The sequence below is a fragment of the Protopterus annectens genome, chromosome 1.part2 (genome assembly GCF_019279795.1).
Source record: "Protopterus annectens isolate FY-2018-M chromosome 1.part2, PAN1.0, whole genome shotgun sequence".
Lineage (NCBI taxonomy): Eukaryota > Metazoa > Chordata > Ceratodontiformes > Protopteridae > Protopterus > Protopterus annectens.
In genome coordinates this window covers 902,781,606-902,799,179 of record NC_056727.1, presented here as the reverse complement: position 1 = coordinate 902,799,179, position 17,574 = coordinate 902,781,606, and the positions used below count along the sequence as shown (strand labels likewise).

Sequence of the window (17,574 nt, the reverse complement as noted above, 5' to 3'; positions counted from 1 at the left end):
AATGAAAGTCTCAGTGTGGTGTTTGCTTTCCACAGGCGAGACAACTGTTAACTTTTTTAACATCGGACAGAGCAAGAAAAAAGGATCCCCAATGGGGTACTTAGCTTTATAAGACTTCAACATCAATTTGGAAACGAAAAACTCAGGTAGCGTCCAACCGGCACTCATGCGAACTGCTTCTGCTTCAGGCTCCTCAGCAAGAAAGACTGATGTAATGACATCAGCTGCCTGTTTTAGACCACTGACGTCAGTCCTGGAACGACAGCAACTGATGCAGAAATACTAAGCCTCTGGTATCCGGGCCGACTGAGGGCTACCCTGGCAGGGATAACCCAAATGTTATGACTGCAACAGTGAAACATGAAGAACATCTACTAATGCAAACATTTCCTTCTAAATATCTGAAAGCCCCTCGACTTTGTTGCTTAACCTGGTGCCAGACATATCTCTCATCATTGATCATATTTTTTTTAAAGAAGAAACATCTTTAATAAATTATCACTTATGACATAGGCAATCATACATTTATATAAATGAAAACAAACTGTTTTGACATATTTTTGGTTGCAAACATTATACATCACTTATAATCTTCCCAGTCACTGTCAGTCGGATGTTACAAAGCTCTTTCAGTTCCAGCACTCCCTTACACTTCATTCCTCCACCAAAAGAATACTTGTGTAAAATCTTACCATAATCATAGATGTCCTTCTCTTCCATTTTGCAGTATTCCAAACCCTTGTGTTATCCTCTGCTAGCTACCCGAATGTCTGGCCAGTATACTAAAGCTTCTAGTCACTGCTAGGGACGTGGGACGTCTAATGTTGGCCAAGGGAGTGTGGGCCATAAAAGTGATGTCTGGACTTACCTTTCCTCAAAACTGAATGCCCCAATTGGACTCCAGTCCCAGGATAGCTGTATAAGCCTTGTGTCATCCAAGAAGGGATAGTTTTAATTGAAAGGGGGGTAGGAGGGAGGGAATGATTACTGCAACATGGAAGGGAAGGACATCTATAGTTATGGTAAGATTTTACACAACTATTCTATGTCCTTCTATTCTCATGTTGCAGTATTCCAAACCCTTGGGTGAGTGCCAAAGCTCAAACGTTAGAAGAGGGGAGGTGGCATGGAACTGTTTTCTATGAAACAATGTAGGATTTCCCTAGCAAATCCTTCTCTAAATCTGGAGATATGATCCAGTCTGTAGTGGTTAGTGAAGGTATGGATAGATGTCCATGTAGCTGCTTCTAGAATGGAACCAGTATCCAGTCCTTTAAAGAAGGTTCCAGATGAACCCATGGTTCTAGAGGAATGGGCCTTAGTTTTTGAATTTAGACGTTTTCCATGCTAGGAGTAGCAAAAGGATATAGCCCTGGAAATCCAAGCAGAAATTGTCTGTTTTGTCACCGCTTTTCCCAGAGCCCTGGGGAGAAAGGAGACAAATAATTGCTCTGATTTCCTAATGGATTTGGTCTTGTCACGGTAAAATCTAAGCTTTCTGTGAACATCAAGGGAATGCAAGACTCTCTCACTCTCATTCTTGGGATGTGGGAAAAAGCTGATGAGGTGAATACCTTGGTTTAAGGACAACTCATTGACCACCTTGTGCATGAAGGAGGGACTGGTCCTCAGGGTAACTCTATTCTTGTGGAACAGCAGAAAGGGAGGAGCTGCCATGAGGGTCTGGAGCTCTGACACTCTTCCAGCTGATGTCAGGGCCACCAGGGGTACAGTCTTCCAAATACAGTGTTTCAGGGATGTTTTGGATGCTGATTCAAAGGGAGCAACCGTGAGCTTCTCTGAAACATAGCTCAGGACCCATGGAGGTGGAACCGGCCTCCTGGGGGGCCTGAGATGCAGTACTCCCTTGACGAATAACTTTGCAGGATGACGGGACACAAGAGGAGGGTCAAGAGGCAGACAAGGTGAAATAGCAGCAAGGTGGGTCTTAACAGAGGAATACGCCAGCCCTGCTTGCAAGAGTTCACACAGATAGGACAGCACTAAGGGGACCTCACCTTGCAGTGGGTCCATCTGTCTTTGTAGACACCACATGGAGAATCATTTCCATTTAGACAAATAAGATCTCCTTGTATTAGGTTTCATAGCCTCTTGCAGGACTGTTAGCGCATCCTCAGTGTAAAGGTGTCTGTAAAGAATCAAGATTCTATCACCCACAGAAGTAGTTTCAGAGATTGCAGGTGGAGATGAATTAGGGATCCCTTGTCTTGTGTGAGAAGGTCCACTCTGTGAGGTACTTGTGATGATTGCCCCTGGCTAAATGCAGAAGGAGGGGGAACCAATGCTGTCTTCTCCAAAAGGGAGTCACCAACAAGATTTTTGATTTGTATCACTGGATTTTCAGTAGGATTTTTTGAAGAAGTGAGAAGGGGAGAATGCATACAGAAACATTCCCTTCCAAGAGATTGAAAAGGCATCCATTGCCCTCGCTAGGGGACTGGGTAGCCTGGTGCAAAATAATGGCAGTTGTCTGTTCAGAGGGGAGGCAAACAGATCTATTTGTGGTGTACCCCACTTGTGGACAATGTCCAGGAACACATCCCTGTGAAGCATCCATCCATGGGATTGTGACATGAACCTGCTCAGAGTATCTGCCTGAGTGTTCTGTGCTGAAGGGATATAAACTGCCTGCAGGGAGAGTCCCTGTTGGGCTGCCAGTTCCTAGGTTTGGAGTGCAAGTATGCATAGCAAGAAGGATTTTGTTCCCCCATTTGTTCATATACGATAGAACTGTAGTGTTGTCTGTGAATAATTTCAGGGGCCTTTGTTTTAGGATATGTAGAAAAGGTCTCAAGGCAAATAAAATTGCTTTAATTTCCCTGATGCTGATGTGCTCCAGCCTGAAGGTGTCTGACCAGATACCCTGCACTCTCAGGCTGCCTAAAGCAGTTCCCCAGCCCAGATCTGAAGCATCTGTGTACATCTCCTGAACTGGGGGAAGGGGTTGTAAGGGGAGCCCAGGGTTGGGTGTGATTTGCTCCAAACATCAGAGGATCTCCTTCCTCAGGCAGGGAAGGAAGGGAATGTTGAAGTCCAAGGGGTGTGAATGCTGGGTCCATGTTGACCTAAGGTACCATTGCAATTTTCTCATGTGGAGTCTTGCTAATGGCAGCACTGGGACAGTGGAAGTCATATGACCCAGTAATCAGAGATACTGTCTGGCTGTCATAGAAGTAGGGTGGAGGACAGAGAACAGGTACTGCTTTCTGTTTTCCACTTTTTGGGGTGGAAGAAATGCTCTCATGACATCTGTCTTTATTCTGCACCCCAAGAAAACTTGGTCCTGAGAGGGATTCAGGTTGGACTTGGGGTAATTGATGTTGAATCTCAATGCCTGCAGGATTGAGATAACTTTGTGTAGTTTAGTTGGTGGTGTAGGGATCTGGAACATTCTGACTGCATCAGGAGGTCGTTCAGGTATGGAAATATTTGAATCCTTTGGACCCTGCAATAAGCAATAACTGGAGCCAGACACTTGGTGAATACTCTTGGAGCTGTAGCGTGTCCAAAGGGCAAGGCAGAGAAGTGAAAATGTGAGGCACTCACAGAAAAATTTAAGTATTTCCTGTAGTTGGGCCTTATTGAGATGTGTAGGTAGGCACCCTTTATGTGCAAAGTGGCTAGAAATCCCTGAGGCATTACCAAGGGAAAGAGGGTCTGCAGAGTAATCATACAGAAGGTGGTTATTTGTAAGAAAAGGTTGAGGTGGGAGAGATCCAGGATAGGTCTCCACGATCCATCCTTCCTTGGTACTAGGAAGAGTCTGGAGTAAAAGTCCTTTCCCTGTTCTGACAGGGGAATGGGTTGTATGGCTCCTTGAGAAAGGATGGTGTCTATGACTGGCTGAAACAGGGGGAGCTTGTCTTTGGGTGGTTGTGGGATGCCTCTTCAAGAAGAAGGGATGATCCAGGTTATGAAATAACCCTGTTCCATAATGGACAAGACCCATTTGTCTGAGGTAATGCTTTGTTAAACTGGAAGATGGTGAGAAAGCCTTAGGGACAGGGGAACAGAGTTTGGGGGTGTGGACAGCAAAGGTAAGTAGTCACAGACTACCTGGCCTGTCTTGAAACTGAGGTGTCTGGGCAGGGGTCTGAGCAGGCTCGGAAGGTGTCTGCTGCTTTCTGGTTCTCTTTCTGTTCCTAGAATGGAGGGTTGGATCCGAGTGTTTTCTAATGAACTGGGTTTTGGTTGGGTAGTTTCTATGAAATTTGGGGACAGGGGAGACGAACAAGTGTTTAAGGTCCTGGAGTTCCTTCCCCTTTTATTGAAGGGTCTTGAATAGCTCAGCCACTTTATCCCCAAAAGGGCAGCGTTATCCAGGGCAGCATCCAGGGGTTTGGCCTAAAATCATCAGGTAAGGGCTGTAGTCATAACCATGAGTATCTTCTAAGGACTGAGGCAGAGGCTGCAGATCTGGCACAGGCTTCTGCAGCATCATAACTGCATCTAATTGAATGTTTTGTGACTTGAGAAGACAATGAGATGAGGCTAGATATTTGAGCCTTGGTAGGTGAGCCAGAGAGGTCTGCCAAAAGCTTAGTGACCTGAGCCAAAAGGGCAAGGGCATACTTAGACATATGTGTCTGGTAAATTACTGCCCTAAAGGCCAAGGTAGCAGAAGTGTAAACTTTTTTGCCAATACGCTCCACTGTCTTACTGTCCTTGTCTGTGGGAAGGACAGAAGTGGAGAAAACCATTCTGGATGGTTTATCTGCAGACACGGAGACAGTGCCAGGGTTTGCAGCAGAGCACTTAACCAGGAATTTAGCCCCTTCAGGGACTTTATGGAATCTGACAGTCCTTCGAGGGGCAGGTGGTTGGGAATCTGGATTCACAGAGGATGCACTGAAAGCATCCAAGAAGGCTGCTAAAACTGGAAGAATGGCAGAAGGTACAGGAGTGTCCATGAGCTCATAGTATCTTTTTTTGTCCTCTGACATTTCAGAGGAATCCCACTTAAAATATACTCTCATTTTTGAGATGGTCTCACCAAAGGTGAGGTCCTCTCCTGAGGAGTCTGTCTCAGCACAGTCCTCCTCTGGGGAACTATACTCAAGAGGTAAGGGCATCTGGGACACATAGGAAAGATAATCCTCCGAAGAGGAGTCTGAGTAATCCTCAGCTTTAGGTTGGAGATTGTCATCAGCCTGAGGCCTGGCACTAAGGAGAGATGGGGGAGCCAGTGAAGAAGCAGGTATAGCAGGCCATAGGGCCATAAAAGCATTAAATAGGCTCTGGGAAAAGGCCTGTAAGTCCAGTTGACCTGCAAGGGGAAGCATGTTTTAGTCTTTTGCTTCTTTTTCAGGGAAGGCCTAGTATAATTTTTGGCATAGGGCCTAAGGCGGGCCTAGATTCTGTTTGCTCAGAAGCAGTGGAAGAGCCTGTCTGGATGGCCATAACAAGCCTAGGTTCCCCCTCATCATTGGCCGATGTCTGCAAGACCTTCACAGACGTGTTTTCTGCTCTAGGTTCTGCAGCCTCCCTAACGGTACCTGCTATATCTATTTCAGCAGATTCCAAATGTTCCTCTAGGCGAACATCAGCCACAGAAGGGATGTCATGTGGAGGAGGTGCAGCAGCAGGTTCAGGCCTGGAAACTTTGGCCTTCTTCTTAGGTGGCCCGGACAGCCCCTCCATCGCTAGTGCCAAGCGTTTAAGATGCTGGTTTTCTAGGTAAATATTAAGGGCATGCAGACAACTGCGGAGTGTCTTGGGTACAAATCCTTGACAGATTGTGCAAGTTTCATGTTCGTGTGTAAGCCCTAAGCAGAAAAGGCAGAGCTCGTGGGCGTCCTTACGGGGATCTGATGCCCGCACCTGCACTTTTCTTTCCTGGATGACATGAACCTAAACAGGCATGCAGTGACTCAAAAGAAACAGAAAAAATGGCCCCAATGGGGTACTTATCTTTAAATTTGGAAATCTGATGCCAGGGACAGCAGGAAGAGCTGATGTTCGAATGGCAACAGAGAAGTTATGAGGAAAGGTACGTGCAAACGTCACTTTTATGGCCCACGCTCCCTTGGCCAACATCAGAGGTCCCATGTACCTAGCAGTGACTACAAGCTTTTGTATACTGGCCGGATTTTCAGGTAGCTAACAGACGATAACCAAGGGTTTGGAATACTGCAGCATGAGAACAGGATGATATACATTGTTCTGCATTTATTATTCCAATTCCCATTTTTTCTATGCAGTTTGCTCCTACCTTTTTTAAAAGATGCCACTTCCAGTAGCTTTATGTCTGTTACTATATTCAGTACTCCTAGTACAGCTGATTTAGACTTTGATTTCCATTTTCTAGCAATTGCTTTTTTGGCAGCCACCAGAATTAAACTCAGCAAGGCCTTACTATGTCTAGGCAATTCTGATTCTGTATCACAGCTCAAAAAATTATTTCCTTAGTTACATCAATTTGCTCACCCATTGTTTCTGACAGAGTAGTCTGCAAGGAATGTTTAAAGTCTGCCAACTCACTGCACTCAAAAAAATATATATATGTTCCCAATTACCTCTTTCTGCCCCATCACATGTTGAACATTTGCAATCTACCTGATTAAAATGTATTTGCAGTCTGCTTGGGGTACAAAAATATCTATCCAAACACTTCAAAGGAAAGCTCCTAAATCTTCTAGAGTTTGTTGCATACATGGGAGCCATACATATATCCCCCATTGTTTCTTTGTGAATTGCTTATCCAATCTATCTTCTCAATCCTTTCTAACTTCCTCTGATTGATTCCTAGTTATCAAACAATATTTGATATAACCTACTAATTAACTCTCTTTAACAGCAGCTTCTCTTCTAGATTCTACTAAAAAACTCTACTGGTGCTGGTCTTTTGCTTAAGATCCTCCAATTTCTTTCTCTTTGCCTGTACTCTAACATCAATTCTTGGCAGCGAAGGCAATCTCAAGCAGCAGTCTAAATTAACTCTTGGCCTCTTCCCATTTTATTACCCAATACCTTGGTTATTTTGCCAGCTTTCTCTAGTAAATCCTAGCCCCCTCTTGCCTAGTCTATGTATCACTAATTGCAGTCAACCCAATCATCAGACTCTTTTCTCCAACTCCATTTTGGCTTAGTTCTTAGAATACTTTCTGCTACTTTATCAATATAATATTCTGTATAGTTATTGTTATTCTCCTTAAGGATCTGCATCCCAAATCCCAGTCTTTCCTTGTTTCTTGAGTTTCTTCCCTTTTCATCATCATCCCTTTCCACTTTGAATTATAACTTTCTGTTTTTGCTATGTATAGCAGCCTTAACTGTGTAGCTCTGAAATACTCCGTTAAATCAGGTAATCCCAAACCACCTTGTTCTATTGGAAGGATCAACTTTTCCCACTTGACTCTTGCCCTGTTCCTCTCTAAAATAAAATTCTTCATCTCTTTATTAATTGCTATTCATAACATATTCTCTGGTTGATAAAAATATGCCTGACCTGTGTATAAAGCTAAATAAACTAAACACATTTTTGCTACTTGTATCTTGCTATCCATTATCCATAAACAACAGCTTCCAGCTTCTTAGTTTTTGTATCATCTTTTGTTTAGTCTCTGCCCACATATCCTTAACTGCCATAACATAATCCTTTTAACTCATACTCCTAAATACTTTCATTATGTCCCCATACATAGGGGTATTGTTGAACCAATTCATGTGTGGTTAAGTAGTTTACAGCTACAGCCTTTGTTTTTTCTTCATTAATTTTACATCCCGAAAATGTCTTCAGTTTGTTACCAGAATAACACTCACAAAGACTTGTTCAACCTGCAGTTTAAATGCAGCATTTAAGAGGTACATTCAGTCCTTATACTGTGTTCTGAAACAGTGTCCATTTTAAACTTAACTGCTTTGCCTTTAACTCATGGCTTTTCAGGCCAAAATTTCCTTTCCATTACTCAAGTCATTGCTGAATGTATTATCACTACATTTAACATGCACTGCATTTACTAAATACACTTAAATGGTGTCTGCAAGCATTTCAGCTTTTGACTATTCTTTTCTTTCAACAACATATTTGGAACTACATTATTTTCCATTTCAAACACATTCTGATGGAACTGCCTGTTGGCACCACTGAAGTCTACATACTGAATTATGTGCTTTATAACTTGCCTTTTCGCGATTAAAGATACACATCTGCATAGGGTGCAGTTTCTGTTTACTTGTAACCAAGTGCATTTTTGTGTATCATGGAACACCTGGTGGTAACATTTCATCATTTTATATATGTTTTTAATAACTCCAGGTTTTTTTTTTCATGTGATTCTCATGCAGAGCCCCAAACTTGCACACTTAAACGTCCTCCTTAATGTTTTTAAGATTCGCTCTTGTGAGTTCACTCTGACTTTACACATTTATGGCTTTTTCAATGTTAAGTCTGCCTTGTGATGTATCTAGCAGAAGTTGAAAACTGAGACAAAAGCATCAGAAGTAGGGCAGCAAGCAAAACGCCAAACAGAAAATACAGCATTCCAATGCTCCTTAAAATCTTTTCTTCTGTTATACTGTCCTATGGTATTTTTACTCATTTAATGCTTTATTTACAATTTGTTGATCAGGTTAATCCTATTCGTCAAAGCCCATTTTCAGAGGTGATCAGGGAAACTATAGCATGAGATAAAGAAACAAAACACAGTATCAATAACACATTGCATTAAATAAAATACAGCTAGATAAAAAATAAAGAATAAAAGAATTAAGCATACATAAAGATAAAAAAAGTAAAGGTGCACATAAATCTTTTCAAGTGTCTTCTGATATCATGTCAGACCTCCAAACAGCTGGTTAGCATTACAATTTAGGATAACTGAAAGAAGCATACACAGAAACACTTCAACTCTTTACTGAACACCTAGCCCAGGTCACACAATTCACACTCCAGCATACTGATTACCACTAAAATACAGTGTGCAGTTCAGTATTTACTGCAAGGTAATGCAGAGCACACATTGTTAGCACAAATAAGAAAGAACTCAAAACCAATTCAACGAATAAATCCACAAAAATGAGTGTAGAGGAGGCAGACCAGTTCTTAAAACCACCAAGCATGTTTTTTATTTAATAAACAATAAAATATATAAGCGCTTTCATCTCAATATTCCAAAATTACAGAGACTTCATCAGATACAAATTTTAAAACAGCCCAGTTTGTTTAAAACCCTGTAAGGATGACATCATATCCTGAAACAGACTTAAAACGTTTAAAGCAACAGTATGTCCTAAAACAAAGTCAGATAGCAGCAGTATTCAAGTTCAAAAATATATTATATGTCATGGATATTTTAAAAAATTTAAACAATATAATAAAACCAATCCATTTAATATAATATAATTAAATATAGCATTCTATTACCTCAGTAAATGTGCTAATAAAAGATAAACAAATAAAATGGTAAAACAGTAAAAATAATGAAAGGTAAATGAACAGCTTCCACTAGGAATTGAACCCAGAACCTTTCACGTATGAAGCAAGTGTAATAACCACTACACTATTACCTTCACATACCCTATTACTACAAGTTCAATGTCTTATAAGGGCTTTTAATTTTAAAAGGCTATTAATAGACAGGTTGTCATTCAGTCCTGGCCAGTACATGGAATTCAGTCTCAACTGCCATGCAAGTTCCAATTTTTCTAATATGTAGGGCCATGCCCCCCCACGAATTCTAGGTACCACACAATCCAATATAAGGAATTTGAATTCATGTTGTGGAAACCCTGTAATATGTCTCACTAAGGCATTACCTTCCCAGCCATCTCATATGTGTCTAAGATGTTCACTAATTCTGGTTTTAAATTTTCTTTCAGTCTTGCCCATGTAAAAACATGGGCAGGAAACACAAATAGCACAATAAACGACCCTCTCTGTAGAACATGTAAATTTGCCTTTAACCCAGATATTTGTTCCGTTAATCTCCACACCTTTGTCTGTTTCAATAATGTTGTTACAAAATTTACACCTACCACATCTGTGCATAAACCCTTTATACTGCTCACCTTTCTGTGTCTCGAATGTTTTTTAAACAATGTCCTTTCTTGTACACACAAATGGGAGCCTCTCCTAAAATGTCATAACTTTGTCATTCCTAATAAACTCCCAGTTTTTAGTCAAAATATTCTTTATGTAATTTGCTTCCCTATTAAATATTGTTAAAAAACTATTCTCGTAGGACTTCGGTGTAGCTGATACACATATTGTAGTTTCGTTGTTATTATTATTAATAGTTTTGAATCCTGTAGTTGTTAAACAGACATTTTCTAATGTTTGTACTATATTAGTGTTTTTCATGTTTAAAATAGGGGCAAAAAGCCCAGACCTTCTCTTACTGTTCACTTCATTAGCAATTTGGTCTATTAATGAACTTGGGTAACCTCTCTTCAGAAACATTTGTTTCAACAAATTACACTTCTCAATGTATGTCTCCCATACAGTTGTCATACGGGCAGCACGGACAAACTGCCCCTTTACAACTGCCCGTTTTTGTTTGAATGGGTGACAACTACTAAAATGTAAAAAACTATTGGAGTATGTATTTTTACGAAAAATCTTTGCTAGAAACCTGTTTGCAACATCATCCTTCATTAAAAGGACGTCCAAGTATGCTATACTCGTGTTGTTTATTGAATACTTGAATTTTAGAAAACTAGTGGTGTTAATATTTTCCAGGAAAGCATTCAATGTATCTCTAGGTCCTTTCCACAACATAAACATGTCGTCCAAATAACGCATGTATGTCTTACAAAATTGAAAATATTCAGATGTCTTTAAATATTGTTTTTCCCACTCAAGTATGACAATATTGGCATATAGGCCCCCACAAGCAGAGCCCATTGCCACTCCCTCTTTCTGAAGAAAATATTGTCCTTCAAATAATATGAAGTTGTTCCTTAATATTAAATCCAGCATCTGTTCAAAAAGGTTAACCCTATCCTGTGCTAGATTTTTAGAATGGAGATATTCACAAAACCACTGTAAACCAATGTCATGTAGTATCACACTGTACAGGTTAATCACATCAATAGTGACCAACAGGTATTCTTTACTATAACTGATGTCATTAATTTTCCTTAGAAAGTCCCATGAATCTATACAGACACTAGGCTCATCCCATACAAGTTTACTTAATTCTTTGTCCAAATACTTCACCAAGGGGTACGTAATAAAGCCTCTGGCGTCAACAATAGGCCGCATAGGTGGTTGGTACATATCCTTATGCGTTTTTGGAATACCAAAAATACATGGTATAGTGGGAAAATCTATCGTGAGGTAGTGCAACTTAATAAAAGTGATTAAACCATCAATAAACATGTCTTGGATGAAACTTTTAATTCTCGTATAAGCTACATTCTTTTCATTCAAGGAGCTCACAGAGTATGTGTCAGTGTTCAAGATCTCATGCATCTTATTATTATAATCCACTTTATTCATAATTACTACCCCCCACACTTGTCTGGTTTCATTATTCTCACTCCATTGTTACGGAGCAGGAATTCAAGCTCAAAATTCTCTTCAAAATTCAAGTTCATATATATCCTGTTTCCATTCCAGACTTTTTTGTGTAACTCTCTTAGATCGAGTTCACACACCCTTTCATAAAAAATTAAGGTGGGGTGTAGTGGTGGATTATATGTGCTTGAAATCCTGAAAGGGTCCCTAACTGATTCAATTTTATTAAACAGAACATTCAAATTTGATTTCCTGATATAAAGCTTTAAGTCCATTAATGTATGGACTAAATCAAAAGATCTATCAGGAACAAAAGTAAATCCTTTTGCAAAAATGTCACACATAGTTTCATTCAAAATCAAGTCTGAAAAATTGTACACTTTGAAATCATTCTCTGAGTTGTTACATAATTTTAATGGTGGTAAGGCATAATGCCCCCCTCCATTGTTCTCAGATATTAATGTCACTTTCTCCCTCTCCAGGAATTCCTGGCCATTCCCTGATTGTTGGACGTACCTCTCTTCGACTGGTAGTAGTTGAAACAAGCCCTCCCCCGAGTTTGTTGGAATGTCTGCTGGTTCTTTATTCGTTCTGACCATCTCGGGGGGGGGGGGTGTTCTTCGTCTAAAAAATATTCATCAAATGTATCTAGGTCATTAATTTCATCATTATTAGCCATATCATCATTATTGTCGGACCCTTCCCGCCCTCTTTTGTTGTATTGCCATTCTTGGGATGGGGGGGGGGGTCTAGGGTATGCTGCAAGGTTAGCATACTCTTTCTCATCCCTGACAAGCTTTTTCAATTTTTTTATTTTTAATTATTAAATTTTGTTCATCTATAATCCGAAATATACGACAATATTCAAACTTGTTAGTAGAAAAAACTGGGTTTTGGGTAATTGACTTGTCCATTAATGTTACTTCATTATTTAAAGTCTCAATAACAGTACTGTTGTAGTCAATTACCATTTGCATATACTCTAACCTAACTTTGTCAAAAAATTCAATAAGTTATTTGTGACAATCTGAGCCTGCAACAAGCCCAGTCGGATAACGCCACATACGAAGGCCCTTAGGAATAGTTCTTTGTTGTATACATTCCTTAAAAAGCATGTTGTCCATTTGCAATTTCTTTATCTTAAGTAGACAGTGATCCAGTTCACTCAACTGGTCATGTAAACTTGTTTTACTATTTTTACTCTTGTTAGTTAAGCAACCATCATTCTTTAACCAGTCTGTTAATGATGGCATTCGGATTCACTACTGCGTTAGTTCTAAAACTGTCATTTACCTCTAGTTGTCCGCCTTCCATTTGTGTAGACGGAACAGTCATCCCAACTGCTGAAGGTTGCCTTTCTGCTCTCTCAGTAGACTTGTTTAACACTGCTGCTACGTACCAGATAAGTTACAAGCTTCGCTCAAACCCCCTGGGGTGGGGTGAATAGTAACTTGAGACAAACCCTGCTGCTCTAAACGATCCAGCCTTTCCATAAGTTGCTGGATTAAAATAGTTAAATCCAGTGTTGCATTGTTCGATGTTCCACTTGACCGCTGCTGTGAACCAGCAAGTGAAGTGCTGCTCTGTCCTGTCTCCATACTCAACCAAAACCATGAAAGAATTCAAAAACAATTCAACGAATAAATCCACAAAAATTAGTGTAGAGGAGGCAGACCACTTCTTAAAACCACCAAGCACATTTTTTATTTAATAAACAATAAAATATATAAGCGCTTTCGTCTCAATATTCCAAAATTACAGAGACGTCATCAGGTACAAATTTTAAAACAGCCCAGTTTGTTTTAAACCCTGTAAGGATGACATCATATCCTGAAACAGACTTAAAAAGTTTAAAGCAACAGTATGTCCTAAAACAGTCAGATAGCAGCAGTATTCAAGTTCAAAAATATATTATATATCATGGATATTTTAAAAAATGTAAACAATATAATAAAAGCAATCCATTTAATATAATATAATTAAATATAGCATTCTATTACCCCAGTAAATGTGCTAATAAAAGATAAACAAATAAAATTGTAAAACAGTAAAAATAATGAAAGGTAAATGAACAGCTTCGACTAGGAATTGAACCCAGAACCTTTTACGCATGAAGCAAGTGTAATAACCACTACACTATTACCTTCACATACCCTATTACTACAAGTTCAATGTCTTATAAGGGCTTTTAATTTTAAAAGCTACTAATAGACAGGTTGTCATTCAGTCCTGGCCAGTACATGGAATTCAGTCTCAACTGCCATAAATTCTCAGCTTTAATATACCCACAAAATACTGCTACAGTTCTAGGATGCTGACAGCCTTCATACTGCCAAACTTAAACTCAAAACTTTACAAACAGTTGTGCAGTACCCAAAAAAGAGCTACCACATACGAAGTGAAAAGCTCCTTGGGAGGATAAGACTGTCCAGGCTATTATCCAAGATACTGAATACTTAAAAATTAAATGTAAAGTGCACTCAACACTAAGAAAGGAGTGATAAGGAGGATCAAACTTCAGCTCAAACAGTGGACATACGAATACACACTAGGAGTAGACTTCAAACACTGGAGTTTCAGCTGAGTGACACCTGTATTGCTGATGAAGCTAGCTTTATTCAGAAGTGAAGAAGAAGACAAGGAAAAATAACTATGGAACATTTCTTCCTCTTACATCTGGAGTACTGCATTCACAAAGAATGGCAACAAAACCAGGTGGGGGTCTAAATTTAAGACAAAAGGAGTGAAACACAGAGAAAAACAGACTAAAATGTAGTATTCATGTCTTGGGAGAGAGGGGAGACAGGTGACATAGCATACACATTTAAGCAACATTCAAAAAGGCAGTACACTGCAGGCAAGTCCATCTACAAGACAGGAGGAAGACAGATGAAAAGGGATGAAAATACATATTTATTCATTTACATTTTTAAAGAAAGGGTTGCAGATTTGTTGAATAGCCTTCCTTAGAAAGTTATGCAAGCCAGAAAATAATAGTGAACTTCAAGAATGCATTCAATAAAGGTAAATTAATTCTAAGAGACCAAAGGAAGAAAAGAGACATCAGTTATTAAAGAACTGTAACCTTTCCATTGGATAAGATAATTTCTCTCTTGACAGATTTTATTTCTTATGTTTAAAAACCACCATGTGTCTGTATGTGCTTGTTTATGTCTGGTTCTTGTTACTTACCATGGGAAGGTCTTTCAATATCTGGATACCATCTCCAGGCCCCATGTGCACTATGTGATTGAAATTGGTTGGATTAGATATCAACTTATTGCGCATTTCAGGGTCTCGCATCATTTCCCTACAACAGATATGAAAGAAATGTGTTAAATGCCACCCGTCAGCCAAAGTTTGTAATAGCATGTATATTGTCTTTTTTAGAGATGGGTTTAGGATAACATGAGAAGAAGCATCACTGTTATTGCACAGGCACCACAGTGGAAAAATGCCAGCTGGTAAATTAAAACTGAGAAGCACAAAGACTTAAAATTCTGACACGTTCTCTTCCATGTACAAATATAAAAATACGCAAACAACTGAAAAAAGAAAAGCAATGGCAAAAGTAAACATTATACATCCCACTTATTAATATGAAAATGACGAAGCAGTAAGTTATAAAATAACTTAATTTTACAGACAGTTGGCATATTCTTCATATGACAAAAAACATGTACATGGTTTCTGTTGTGGCAATTGTAAACCCGCCTAGTTTGTGCTTCATCCTAACCGGTAAGTGGTACAGCTGAACAAGTAATGGCAGCCTGTGTTGTACACAGTTTTGCCAGATGTAAATATACTGAAGTACATGGAGAGCCTTGATTACGATCCAGAATTGGAAAAAAGATAAAATTGTTAGTCGCTACTGTAGCACAAGACAAAACTAGCATTTTCAAAAGTGTGTAAAATATGTTACACACCCCCTAAGTGCTATGTCAGGTAAAAGGGAAGGGATGTTCTCTCGGTCCATGAATATCTTTCCTGCTATGTTCACTGAAGTTTACATATGTTAGTCTGTAAGTAACTTACTTAAATTAGGGCAGTATTTAAAAATGGTCCCTGACTTTTTACTTGTTTATGTGACAGCAATTGCTAAGTGTTTTACTGGCTTTCAAAGCCGGTAAAACACATCCCGTTTTTTTTTTTTTCTTTTGTAACTGATAGTACATGGAATAGCTAAGACTCCATGCACTACAAACAGTAATGATTGGGTCTCTCCAATCATAACCCATTATGTGGTGTCAAAATGAATACCAAGATTCAGCACCTGAACTTCACTCTTGAGGTGAATTTCCTGGCATCCATGTCTCGAACACATAACAATGTGGTCGATCAGAGACCCAATCATAATCCACTATACTGAGAAATTTGTTTTTACATATTACTGCAGAAAAAACAAAAGTCCCTTTAAGTTACCTTTGTTAAAATATCAAAATATCTAACATGATTTAACGGTAAAGTTTATTCATGAAAACAGAAAATTCACATTAAAGCTTATCAGAACAATATTATAACCAATAAAACTGTAATAGACACCCCCCCCCCCCCGCACACACACACAATGAGAAAGAAAAAAAACATCATAAACTAACAAAACACATTTAATTCATAGTGACTGGATTATACCATCCAACTCAATACAGTTACTATATCTCGTTACAATTTTTTCAATGCAGTCCTTGAAACAACAAAGCACAGTGCACCATCTGTAACTCAAGCAAGAAAAAGGAAGTCATAACCTTTGTAATTCAAATTTCCTTACATACACTGCGGTGGTGGTGCTGCGGTAGCATTGTCGCCTCACAGTAAGACGTTGCCCCGTTCGATTCTCAGTTAGAGCATCTTCTGTGTGGCAACAGGCGTGAATGGGCGTTCCTTCGCTGAAGGTTGTGCGTCAGGCCCGGCAAGTCGGCTCATAAAAATCTACTGCCAAACATTAGCGGACCGGAGTTCCGCTGTGGCGACCCCTAACCGGGAAAAGCTGAAAGACACAACAACTGTCTGTAACCAAGGAAGCCCTTTGTTTGCGTCTCACTGACGGTTGGTCACTCACTACTACTAACTCCTCTGTCCTAGCCAACTCATTTAATAAACAATTCAAATGTTCTATTTTACGTGGGTCTACTTCTTCCACTTGCTGGTGGTCATTTGTAAGCTAGTATCAAAATGAATCCCAACAGGGCACTCTCATATCTTTGTCAACATCCTTCAACACGGGCACCTAAAAGATGCACACAAGTTGAAAGTATCCTCTTATCTGGCTTCAACTCATGAAGTTGCCTTATATGGGGTTCTACTTTGCAGCCTCCGAGAAAATATGTAGTCATATTTCTCAAGCAGCATTCAGACACCTCAAACAATGCCCAAGACATTAGGGAAGTGTAATCTGCTGGGGGTGTAAAATATCTGTGGAGGCATTTTCAAGCAAATATCTAAAATTTCCTAGCATGTGTAACATATCTTGGAATGCTGTAGCATCTGCCATTACCACATGTTCATCAACCTTTTCTTAAACATTCCACTCCACTCATCTTCAAACCTTATCCTCATTGAATGTTTCTCATATTCAAATATTTTATATGGTCTGCTCACCACAGGAATGTAGGAACAATACTACACAAGTGACAACAGGGACCAAAACAGGCTTAGCCAATGACCCACTTAAAAGTTCTTGCCACTCTTTAAAAGTACTTAACAGTGCTCACCTAACAACCTAAGCAGGGTCATACCCTGATGTAAATTTATGTCTACCCATCCAATCATCAAGCCTAGCCTTAAAGGCAGACAAGGCAGTACTTTTCTTGACCTGTGATGGCTACTTGTTCTACAGCCAAGGAACACAATTAGTTAGCCTAACAGCAAGTCCAGGATATCCTTTCTCATCCTCCTCCTCCAGCAAGGTGAGTGCTTCAAGCACTGGGGTCTATGTCAACTGCCATAATACTGCTTTCCCTAGCATGCTTCTTTATGTGAATTCTCCAATGGACCTTAGCTGTACAGTGATCGATTCTACATCAACGCCTGTCTTTTCAAATAAAACTCATCCCGATTTGCAAGCGTCACGTACATTGGTGGAGTCAGTCCGATGA

The 17,574-nt window shown here is 39.7% G+C and overlaps 1 protein-coding gene across 2 annotated transcripts in view; it reads right to left on the bottom strand.

The window, feature by feature from the left end:
• Positions 1-17,574, bottom strand: part of CDC42BPA (CDC42 binding protein kinase alpha) — a 3,351,611-nt gene that overhangs the window by 134,906 nt on the left and 3,199,131 nt on the right. The window contains exon 35 of one of the 2 annotated variants that reach the window (XM_044059574.1): positions 14,668-14,789. In XM_044059574.1, coding sequence (XP_043915509.1) covers positions 14,668-14,789 — 122 coding nt within the window. The remainder of the gene's footprint in view (positions 1-14,667; positions 14,790-17,574) is intronic. The other variant, XM_044059584.1, reaches the window with a different exon arrangement.